This window comes from Centrocercus urophasianus, unplaced genomic scaffold (assembly GCF_019232065.1).
Source record: "Centrocercus urophasianus isolate 14NV4802_14NV808 unplaced genomic scaffold, USGS_Curo_1.0 seq_18, whole genome shotgun sequence".
NCBI classification, from domain to species: Eukaryota; Metazoa; Chordata; class Aves; order Galliformes; family Phasianidae; genus Centrocercus; species Centrocercus urophasianus.
Window position 1 is genome coordinate 9,296,199 of NW_024884733.1, and position 12,073 is coordinate 9,308,271.

Here is a 12,073-nt window from a genome sequence, read left to right on the forward strand (position 1 = left end):
CCAGACTCCAGACGTATAAATTGAGTTAGCCCATTAAAAAATCATGTTCTTATTTGCAATTTGAGAATGCTGTGGACCAGGAATTTTTCTGATATTCTCTGCACTGAAGTAATTTCACATTATTTCAAAGACTGCCAGATGCAAAGGCAGCATTACCATTTTGTGAAGGAACTTGAAACAATCTTATGACTCTGCAATCCTGATTTAGTACCACTGATACATATGAAAGATGTGGTTTGTTTTCTATTTTGGTGTTGTGTTTTCTTCCCCATACAGAAAGCTAAAGCTGATAAGTACCAGCTATTTCAATTCAACCAGAATCATAGGAAGTAAATGAGAACGAGAATTGTTTGGGTAAAAAAGAAGTCAAAATGTAATACTACTTGAGCACACCTCCAGAAAGGTTGCTTCAACAGCTAGTTGGAATCTTTGCAACAACTTGAAGCTATATGGATCCATACACTGGCCTTCCATTTTCAAAGTCTAAATACACTATAAAAAAAATAAAAACAGATGAAAAAAAATGTGATGTACTACAGTTGCTTCTACTCAATATTTTACTCACACTTCAGAAAAGCTGTGGAATTATTATGTTATTTTACCACTTTGGAGCAAAAGGGTTTCTACATTTATCCGTAAAGTACAAAAATGGACCCAGAAAATGTGTATATATGAATATATATTTTTTACAGACTTTGGAAGACTGCTCTAAAAAAACACATTTTTAGAAGGCGTACATAACTGTTCTACAGTCAGCAACCCATCACCTCGTGTTCTCAGAGACTGTTCTAACTGCTAATGGTTAAACAGCATGCCAGCAGAGCAGACAGAGCCAGGTTATCAATGTTTTAGGAAGTCATTAAATAGTTAGAAGCAGAATATGAAATTACTTTCTCTGTTCCAAGGGCTGAATCAAATGACTTATTTATTCAACACAGAATGGCTAAACAAAAGATACGCTGAATTCACAGAGACAAGAAAACAAGGCCCATTCATCTCCATACTCCTAATGAATCTGTTCCTGCTAAACAGAATAGCTTTCTTCCAGACACAACTGTGGAAATACTCCATTATTCTGCTTACGGTTGCCTCCACCTGCTCTCTGAGAGGCTGGCATCTCCTGAATAATTTCTCATTTGTAAAACTACCTCATCCTTATCTCTGCCTCCAAGCTCTTCATCTTCCCTGGCTCCCATATGCTTTGTTTTGGTTTGGTTTTTAGTCTTGTCTGACCTTCATATTCTCTTTTGAAACCTGACCCTTGTAAAAACACAACCCCTAAACATACGCCTCCATCCAGGCCTCCCCGTTTTTCTCCTCTTTGGACATTTCCATCCTTTATCGGTTCGCATCTTGAAATAAAGAATGGAAAACTGCTAAGAAATAAGGCAAGAAGAAGAAAAGAAGATTACGCTGATGATATTAGTCTTTTAACACTGGTAATTTAGTTTCACTCCATTCAATTCCTACTTAGAGGATTTCTGAAAACTTAGTGTTTGGTGGGGTGTTGCCTTGTACCTACGCTGTGAAACATATGGATCCACGCATGGACACAAAACTAAAACCACCTATTACCTCTCTTAAATTCAGAGAGAGAAAAAAATCACTAACGCCACGGAGTGCTATACTACAGATGGCAGACTGCTCCTCATTCCTACCTCATTCCTGGTTTCCATACATAACACAGAAGTGTGTCACATTGACCAGACCAAACAACTTAACTACATGGCCACTGGAGCCCTGTGTTCAGTCAGACTGTTACAACTTCAATTTTTGATGCATGAACTTAGGAGGCCAAGACAAATTACTTCTACAAATATTTACTCTATAGATCCCTTACTCATTAGTCACAGTTATTAACATCAGCATTTCATTTTAAGTCACCAGTTAATATTATAACAGTTTTTTCTCCATCAGTGTAAGCCTTTCGCAGTTGCTAAAGCCAGTTTACTGTGTGCCACTCAGCTGCTGTTGGGAGAAAGCAGCAGCTCATGCAGTAAGGAACAGACCCACAGTAGGAGCAGGCCAGTAGTTTCCTTGTGCAGCCAGTTCCAACAGAATGCCAGTGGGAATGTTTGTCTGGATTTAGGAAAGTTTAATATATGAAAAAAAAAAAAAAAAAAACAAACAACAAAACAAACAAGGATTACATCTCCATATTTTTCAAATGTTTATCAGATTACAGTTCTTAAAGAAATATTTAATAAGGCATGAATACTTCTTTTGTTAATCAGTATCATTTAAGCTTGTACAGAAATAGAAAATCAAGCTGTAAGACATTTTGCTCTACCCTTGGTTACCAAATTTGACAAAGTTACTTCTGGCTTGTCAGTGTAGACAAGGCAATTGGCCATGGCTTTCTTTGCTCATTTAATGTCATAAGAGTAACCTTAACAGCCCCAGCTTTTTTGTTAGAGAGCAAGGATGTACTGCAGTTGTCTGGGAACAACGTAGGGCATCAGCTAGATGCAGCCAAGAAACAACAAACACAGCGGAAATACCAAGCTCACACATCAATGATTTCTGCTATCAGAGCCAATGTATACAGATTTTAGCAAAGAAAGAAGAGTTGAAAATAAATGTTATTTACCATTTTTTTCCATATTGACCACGAATAAGTTCCCCCTGCTGAGTGCACTGCTAACCAGAACTATTACTGTACTCCTATGAAATGGAAGACAACCAACCAACACTCAGAAAGCTGTTCTTGACTGGATACTGCAAGTACCTTCATGTTCATGTGAATTAATTTTAAGCCACAGCACATGCTATCTTACAAATAAGGGTGGTTCTATGTTTCTCTTAGTGAGGAAAATGCCTCCAAACAAAGGCTGACTGGGGGAGAGGGCAGGGGAACGCAGAAGAACCACGCTTTTCATTTGTTTTTCAAACAATCATTCCACTGTTCCAGCGTCCCTTCTGCTGAATGAGCTGCAAGATTTACCCTTCCCAGCAGCAGCCACTCAATTACAGTGCACTGCACAATGTTTCTGTTGTTCAAATTCATTAGGGGGAGACTGGAATGCTAACATTTCATCTCACATCTATAAAGGAGATTCCAGAAGAAAAAGGATAAAATCATTCAGAAGCGAAATGGCATATCCTCTTGACATGCAATTATGGGAGTTTCTAGTTCAAAGTACCAAAGCAGTTTTTAATCATTCAGTCAAATCTATTATAGGTAAGGAAAACAGTGCTGTAGATGACACTGCCCATCACAGCAGCAGTAATGGGACAAGTACAGAGAACGTTAGCAGATAAAGCTCCATAGTTTGCAGAGGCAACCCAGAAACTAAACGAAGAGATAAGATGTATTACCACGCAGGGATCATACGTTGGATCATTCTATCACAAGTCCAAGAAGAAAGACAATAGAAATACAAACACTCATGCACTGTTCTGCACCCGCACACAGTTCCAGAATCATCCAAACTATCCTAACATATAACAAAAGTGAACTTTCAAACTTGAAAAATGAAGGAAAGAAGTGATTTAGCTTTCATTTTCAATCTCAGTAGCAACAGAGACACCACTATTGCAAACATGGTTAGTTTTCTAACATTAACAGTACTTATTCATCCAAACTAAAATTCATCATCTTACCTGTATCGCACATGGAAAGACTGATCTTCTCGCATGCTTATCAAAACATTACTTTCCTCCATTGAGCTGCATTATCAGTAGAGAAAACACTACTGTTCTGTAGCAAGGCGAGTAGTTTGCTACGGAGAATTGTTGTCAGAACACCATTCCAGTTAGTAGGTTAATAAATTGGCATACAGGTATCCTAAGCTGCTGTTGAAATACTCTTCTTTGTTACTAAGGTAAGCAAGTCACTGCCAGACACATCTTAAACTTTCAGAAACGTGTTCAAGTTCTTTCATCTGTGGCCCTTTCAGCTCCATTCAGCTGCATTCCTGCAAAGGGAACACAAGACGCTTGGCTTGAAGTCTCATAACATCCCGTTCATAACTCACAACCATTTGCAGCTGATACAAAAGCATAACTACTCCGACCAAGCAGGAAATGTCAATCAAGAATGTAAAGCCAGAGCCAAAACATTCATATATACACAGCGATTCCCATAGGCAAGCAAGAAAGCAAGAAAGTTTTAGAAAAAAACAATGCTCTTCTCTGTTGGAAAGTTCAAGTAATTTATCCTTGTTAGTTTTTTGGGTTTTTTTTTTTTTGCCTCATGAAGTTCCATGCAAAAAGAATAAAGGATGAAAGCTATAGAATAAAATGTGTAACATAAAACCGATTCCAAACTGCTTTACATGTGAACAGCCGCCAGAACTGGCTGACACAATCCCACCTGGAGAGGCTCATTCTGGAAGCCACCCCTCTGAACGTCAGGAGCACAGAAGCCAGCAGAGGTTTAAGCTCTACTCCCTTTCCCTTCCTCTCCCAAAAGGAAAAGGATATTTTTGTTTTGCCTTCTTATTTTTTATGGTTACATATTCTGAAGTGCCGCAGTTGCTGCATGAGCACCAAACTCTGCTTCAAAGGGACTGCAGCAGCCAGTGCTCAGAAGTTCGACCTGTTTAGGCTGGCAGGGAAAACAATTTACCAAAAAGAAACTATTCAGAAGTTTACCCACTTTTAAGTATATTTTTAGCAGAGGAGTTGATGCATTTATTGCTTAGCACTAACACTACCTTCCTTTGAAAGTAAACATACAGTTGTGTAATTCACAAATGCATATTTCATCAAGAGTTTGCAGAAATGTCACAAGAACAGAACTCAGACTTAAAATTGTCAACAGAACTCACCAATCTCTACATTCTTAATTGCCAAGGAAGGCAATGCCTTCTCATTAGTTTCATCAATTACCAGGTACGAATATTCATGCTTCTCACCACCCTCCTCTCTGACAGCATCTTTCAAAGAGACTGTTCACAGTGTTCTTCCAGTCAAACAACTACTTTGCCCTCCCACGCTCAGCACCAGAGTTATTTGGCATCAACAAGTGGGTGTGGGTATACTTTAGCAATTACAAAGCGTGATACATACATTTTTAAATACCATTGCAACCCACACACTGAGAAGACCACATGACAGGTATTTGCTCTGCACAGGTTTGCACAAAGCTCCAGTCAGGCAACTCCTGCAAGTGGCCCTGCCTGCACTCATCGCCCCAGAGCAGTGCTGGTGTTCAACTACAAGGGGACCAAAAGTTACTGATATGCTTCACATCACATGTCAACAACTTGATTTAACTGGGCTCCACGTCCATCTCGTATGTCATCTCCAGTGGGTGCCACCTCCTTGCTGCTGGAAGCCCTGCTGCCCCCTCCTGCTGACTGCATGGCACATGGCTGGCTTTGATGCGGGCTTTTGATGCGGGCACAATGGCCCACGTCCAACTAAAGGCACATTGATCAGAGCAATTAATTAAAAATGAAGGTGGTAGATATCCACGAAGACTCTTGCAGACACTACCTCCTCAAATCAGAAGATTCCAGCAGCATCCTTGGCTCCTTCCCTCGTCTCACCATCAGCTCATCAGCAGCTACAGGCCTCCTCGCAGCCACAGGCTGACCAGTCACTGGGGGCTGGCTGCCGGAACACACCCAACCCAGCTTGTCCTGCCTCACCTTATAGGAGGCAACAAACCAAGGCCTTCTCTGCCCATCTGCTATTTTTCACAGACCTACAAAAGCATCTGCCAAATGACATCATCAAAGGCTGAGGGATTTGGAATTGACATGGTGGAAGTATAAATTGAGACAGACCAACCACACACATACTATTTCCTTACAAAAATTAGCTACAGAGAGTGGTTGCTTCAAGATTACAGCAATTTTTCCAGTGTTGAACTAAGTCTGAATTTTCTTTCAGGGAGTGGCTACAGCATAAGTGAAAAAACAGGAAAAGAATCTTGCAGTGGATTACCTGAAAACAAAGCAGAGCTTTGTGTACCATGTGAAGAAAAAGACAGACCGAGGACAAAAAAAATACAGCAATGGTTCTGTTACTGAAATACAGAGGTTAGCTTGACTCCTTGAGACCTTGAAAGTGTAAATCCACATATAAACATCAACAGTGAGTCTAGAGGTACTGAACCACAACTGAAACCACACAAACCACAATTTTAGTCTTTAATGATGTCCAGGGATATTTTTAAAATTCACCTAAATTAACACAGAAGCCTGAGATAAGTCCCTCCAAATTTAATTAATTCTACTTCAAATTTAACCTTGCATTCGCACAGAAAACGGACAGCCAAAAGCATTTGTGCAGTAATAACCATTCCCCTCTGAACGTTCCTTAACATAGCAGTGTGACATGTTGGGAAGCAGCTGTTTTCTCCAGACCTTGGCACAACACAGCACAAGTGCTGAGCCACGAGGGGGACGTGCAGGTGAACAAACGCCAAACGAGGACAAGCAGCGAGGTGACTCGCGGAACCTTACCGACATGCTCTGCTCTGCACCGCATCTGACAGTTCAGCGGCTGATTAGCTGGTGCCACACAGAAACCCCCCTTACTGACAAAGTGACTTTGAGGTTTTATTCATGGCCAACGGTGGATGCAGAGCAATTCCTGCTCTGGAATATCTTCTTTCCTCCACATGGCTTTACACACGGCGCAGATACCCTCAGAATCAACCGCAGGGCTCCAGATGAAGGACTGGCTTAGAAGCTCCCAACACACGCAGCGTTCAGCGTAACACCAAATGCAGCCCCTGCCAGACACGGGTGGGCTGCACCCAGAGGGCAGAGCAGGACAGTGGGGGTCTGTAACTACGTGGGACACTACCTAGGAGCGTGCCTGATAGAGCAGATTCTGCACAGTTTGTCTTTACCCAGTGCATGGGGAAGACCCAGCCTATGCTATCATACTCACCAGACAAGCTGTAAGTAAATACATTAATACTAGCATCTAATGTGCTTGATCCAGATGCTTCCACTTCCACCCCAGATCAATCTGCTGACTGACAAACATCAGACCACATGAAACTAAATCACATCACTGAATATTGCAGAAAGTCACCAAGTGGGTGGAAAAAGAGTACTGCATCAGCTTTGGGCCACATGTGACACCCATTCAACAGAACAGGAACCCTACCAACCCACTCAGCACAAGCCTAAGATTTCACTTACAGCATGTTAACAGAAAGCAGCACACAAAGCTTCCTCCCCCGTTCCCAAAACTATTTTTGCATAGGAAATCATCTGCTCCTCATCGGAGAACCAAAATAATGCTAAGAGGTATTTCATGGCTACAACTGAATGACCCATGGCTAACCACCTTGTATGAATCAAAAGAACAGGATTACAATAGGGAGGCTTAGAACTTTGACTCCTTGATCTATAAAATGATTTCATCTTCTGCCCCCAGCCTGTTCCTAGTGCTACATTACCGTAAAGGACAAAAAGGGCTTTCGTCCACACACTTAACTCAGCATGGCTGCAGGGGGAGAAAGTTGCAGCGATAACCAAGAGCCAGGATGCCCAGGACAGCCCAAAGTAGGACTGGAAAACAGCTTTACTGAAAACACTGAGTATCGGTAGGAAAAATAAATAACAAATATTCCATAAAAATCTACAATTACTTTACAAGACTAAATAATAATTGATTATATTAATGCACAATTTTATTTTTAATAAGCTTAAAAAATATCCAAGCAAGAAGATCCTCCTAACTCTCAAGATAGTACAAACCAACCAAACAAAAAACAACAGGTAGCGAGCATGACTGAGACAAAGCTTGCTCACAACGCAGTGGGGATCACACTGCACCCTCAGCTGAAAATGAAAGCATGGACACAGCTCCAGAGCAGAGTCCAACATCGATTATGTAACTGCTAACACAGTGCTGCATTATGACAAACACGGTAACAGTGGAGACGCTTAATTTGCTGCCCTATTTCTAAACAAGCTTGATCTAATTTTTACATTCTTTGGTTACCTAAACACAACTGACCATGCTGCGCGGTGCGTTCCAATCCAAGGCAGAGGAAGCTGGGTTCTTCCAGGCCCTCTCCTGGACAACAATCCCTCTTCACTCTTCCTCCACATACAGCCCTTTTTGGCCTAACACAACAGACAGCCTGGTTCATACAACTTTATGTTAAAGGCTAAGCAAACCCGAGGAGCACTTCCACATGCCCTCTAGCATTATCTCTATATACTTTCTATCTATTTCATGGATTAGAAGTAGTTAAATTTCCCTTCATGTTTGTGCTGTACCTAGTTTACATAATCGAGTTTGCAGCTTTAATGCTCAAGATCTGCAATATGGCAAGCCTTTTCAACCCCACGTATTCTTTCACTTCATTTTTTCTCTTTATCATTAAAGGGCTGTGCAAACATCTCTTTAACAAGTAAGCACTGCCTAGCATTACTTTCAGTATCGCTCACAATGATCAGTCCTAAAAAACAAAACAAAACAAACAAACAAAACAACAACAACAACAACAAGAATCTCAATGACCCAAGTTATTTCTTCCAGGTCATAAAAAACAGAAACACCAATAACTGAATCCAGAAGCACTTTCCCAGTCTGAGTCAGAAGGAAGCTCATCCACATTCTTAAGTGTTATTTTATTTTCCTTCCCTGTGAAGCACCCAAACCATGCATAAAAACCGCATAGATGCTTTGCAGTGAGAGAAAACCACATGATGGCAAAAGCTAAAGGGAAAAAAAAAAACACAAAACCTTGTAATTAAGGAACGTTCACATTTCTGGACAGAATGTATTATCTCTACTCACACCAATTTTACACACCAATTTTTCGCCTTATTTTCACTCAACAATCACACTGCAATACAAATGCATTCCTTTTAACAGGATCACTCACCAACAGCAGAAAGAAATGCCAGGCACTTAGGACAATGCAATACATGAGTGAGAAAAACCAACATCTCCTCATTGCTGATGTGTTCATCAGAGTACTGTTGTGGTTCCAAGCCAACTATTAACTGCAGTAAGTGAGGAAGTGCCCTATGAGGCATTCATCAGTAATACAGGTTTGTAAAGAGAAATGCTTAAGGCATCTTGCAATGATGCAAGCTATACAGTAACTTACAGGCCGAGAACGCACTGCTGACAAAAACAAATAGAACAACCAGTACATATACTTACAGCAGGCAAAGGAATGCAGAGCAGCAGCCAACGCACATGTACTGCACGTACTGCACTGACACCTGAGTGTAAGAAACAGCAATGTTCAGGTGGAGCTCTCAGCACCTCTCTCCCAGAACAGAATTTCCCTTTATGAAATAATATTTATCTGTAAACAGCTAAATACCTGCCGCCCTGCGTGCAAGGAGCTAACACAAGTGGGCACAAGTAACCATTATAACTCTAAGGACAGTTCTGCAAGTAGGTCACGTAAGGCAAGCCCCCACCATGGCAATATACAAAAGGAAGAGAAGACAAAGTGCCTGCAGCATAACAGATCTAATATCCTTATAATAAAACTAGTCAGGAAACAAGGAACAATTCTACGTGCAATGAGATTTTCAGTGCGAAATGCTGGAGTAATATCTTCTCTCTGCCTTGAAGAACAGCAAAAACTGAGTTGCTGGGTGTCCTAGCTCTGAGTTACCAGACTTCACATCTGAATCTCACTCTTGCTTGCCAGGACAACTTCACCATGCCAGTGCTGGACATCAGGCCTCTCCCAGCCCAGGCAGTCACTCAAACACCGCTAAATGCTACAGGCTGCCAAGGAGCACCAGATGGGAAACATTCCACAGAAAATGTTGTACTTAAGCTGATGGAGAGTGTTTATCTCAAATGTCTCTAACAACGTGCTCCACTTTGCTCAGCTCTGTTCTGCCTCTTTTGCCCACAGCTGAACCCAAACTCAATAACACATTGCCACACAAATCCCGCACGCTGCCCAGCCACAACCAGGGGCTGCTGGGTAACAGAGCCACGAGGCACTGCATACAGAACTGAATTATGAGCAGCACAACAGCAGAACAGTGGCAGAAAAAAGAGCGAAGAAATTAAAAGACTTGGAGGAGCCCTGTGGTAGACCACATAATGTTTTTCCCCTATGGCTCAGCGGCACGAAAGCTTCCCCTTCATATTAATGATGGTTTATAGCAGAAGTTCTATTATCTGAACAAGAACACATGTCAAGCACTAAGAGGCAACCTGCCACTGACCATCTGCTCAATGTCACACACATCTCAGACCACCTCTCACCTCTCACCAGGCTTTTTTTCCACCAGGTTCTTCTGGTATTTTACACTCCCAACACTGTGATCTTTAACAACACAGTATCCTATTTTAGATGCACTCATTCACATAGCTAACTTCTGACTGAGTGCCTAAATGAAAGAAAAGAGTTTCTTCCTTCATCTGATACCTTTCTGTTCTCTCCTTCAAGGGAATGGTAACAGCCGTAACAGCTTCATCTCTCACCAGGTCCTAAGATCAGTACTTGTGAAACAAATTATGTCACTGATACGTTACTGATAAGGACTACTAAAAAACAGATCTGAGCATGAATGACAAAGTCGTGCAGAGCAAAAGTGACTGTGCAGCTGCTACCAAAAACAGGAATGACAGCAAGTGGAAAGTACAAATAACTTTGTTATTAAATGTAATAAATTAAGCACAGACACAATTGAAAATACTGACAGATCTCATTAACTTTTAAAAAAACCAACACATTTATTAACACGACTTCTAACTTGTGGGGAATGAAAGCTGCTCTCCATAATGCACATGGGGACCCGAGTGGCTTAGAAAAATCAGCTGTCATTTGCTGGCAAAACAACACAAGAATAGACAACAATAGTCCTAGCAAATTAGGAAGAGATTTTGCCAACAAAGAGATAGAATTCATTTCCAAAACTGCATTGATCTCCTTTTCAGTATATCAGAAGAATCAGATCTCCTGTATTCCTGCACACTGCTATTCAGCACACTCAGATGTGCCAGTCTTTAAATAATTCAGACAGCAAAAGGAATAAAAGGAAGAGAGGAGGGAGACAGCAATTTGAGCCAAGTGACAGGGACAGCACGTGAAGAAAATGCTGAGATATCCATCAATATCTTTAAAAAAATTAGGGTTTTAGGCTCCAAGCATCAAGTTCTGCTGTATTTCTCCAGCAAGAGCAACGGGAATATACAATTGCAAGAAGCTCTCAAACAAGAGCATTACGACGAGCACCACAGCGGTGCGTTCAGGAGCAATGAAGCCGGCTCAAGTTTCGGGCAGGTTTTGTGTAAGCTCAGCAGTAACTGAAGGCACAAAGTCCATTCCTCCAGCGGGCCGTGGAACCGCCGTGCCAACGTAACCACGGATGGAAGCAGCGCAGCAGAAGGCTGCCACGAGCCGATAGAGCGCTTCTAAATCATAGCAACGTGTGTGCAAACAAAGACTCGGTAAGGACCACGTCGAAAAGATGACATCGGCTGTGCTTCCGGCTCTAACGAGACCGGCATTTACGCGGAAGGCACAGACCGACCCCGGGAGGCCCGTTATCCCCGCGCGAAGCCGGGCCGCAGCAGCCGACGGGAACCGCAGCCCCCGGGCGAACCGCCGGAGGAAGGCGGCGCCAGGGCTGCGGTGCAACTCGACGTCCAGCCGCGGTTCCCAGCAGCTCCACGCGCGCTCGCTGCACGCCTCGCCAGCCGCCTGCGGGCACGCGACGTGTCGGAGGCCGCACCGCTTCTGCCCCGGCACGGCGGTGCCGCATACGTGCGGGGCTCGCGCGCCCCCCCCGCAGCGCCGGGCCCGGCAACGGGCGCCGACGGGCGCCGGGTTCCCCCTGCCCCCGGCCGTGAAACCCCTCGGGGCCGCGCGCGCCTCACCTGGCGCCTCCGTTGCGGGCCGCGCGCCGCCGGCACAGTTTCCACAGCGACCGCCGCGGCGGGGGGCACCGCCCACGCGCAGCCGTGCTTCGAACCCGCCAATCGCCGCGCGGCCCCGCGCGTCCCCGAGGCGGGGCGGACGGCGGCACCAGGCGCTACGCGCACGCGCGGAGGCCGCCCGCGGCGGAAAGTCGCATCTTTCACAGCGGCCAATGGGAGCCGCTGGCGGGCGCAGGCACCGCCAGATAGGCGGCGAGCCCGGCGGGTGTGCGCGAGGCCGGGGAAAGGCGCG

The 12,073-nt window shown here is 43.6% G+C and overlaps 1 protein-coding gene across 2 annotated transcripts in view; it reads right to left on the reverse strand.

The window, feature by feature from the left end:
- Positions 1–11,849, reverse strand: part of GPSM2 (G protein signaling modulator 2) — a 25,237-nt gene extending 13,388 nt beyond the window's left edge. The window contains exons 1-2 of one of the 2 annotated variants that reach the window (XM_042819033.1): positions 11,782–11,849; positions 3,604–3,917 (exon numbers count right to left, since the gene is read on the reverse strand). In XM_042819033.1, coding sequence (XP_042674967.1) covers positions 3,604–3,665 — 62 coding nt within the window. In that variant the 5' untranslated portion in view covers positions 3,666–3,917; positions 11,782–11,849. Of the gene's footprint in view, positions 1–3,603; positions 3,918–9,090; positions 9,153–11,781 lie in introns of those variants that run through there. The other variant, XM_042819034.1, reaches the window with a different exon arrangement.
- Between the last annotated feature and the right edge of the window lie 224 nt (positions 11,850–12,073).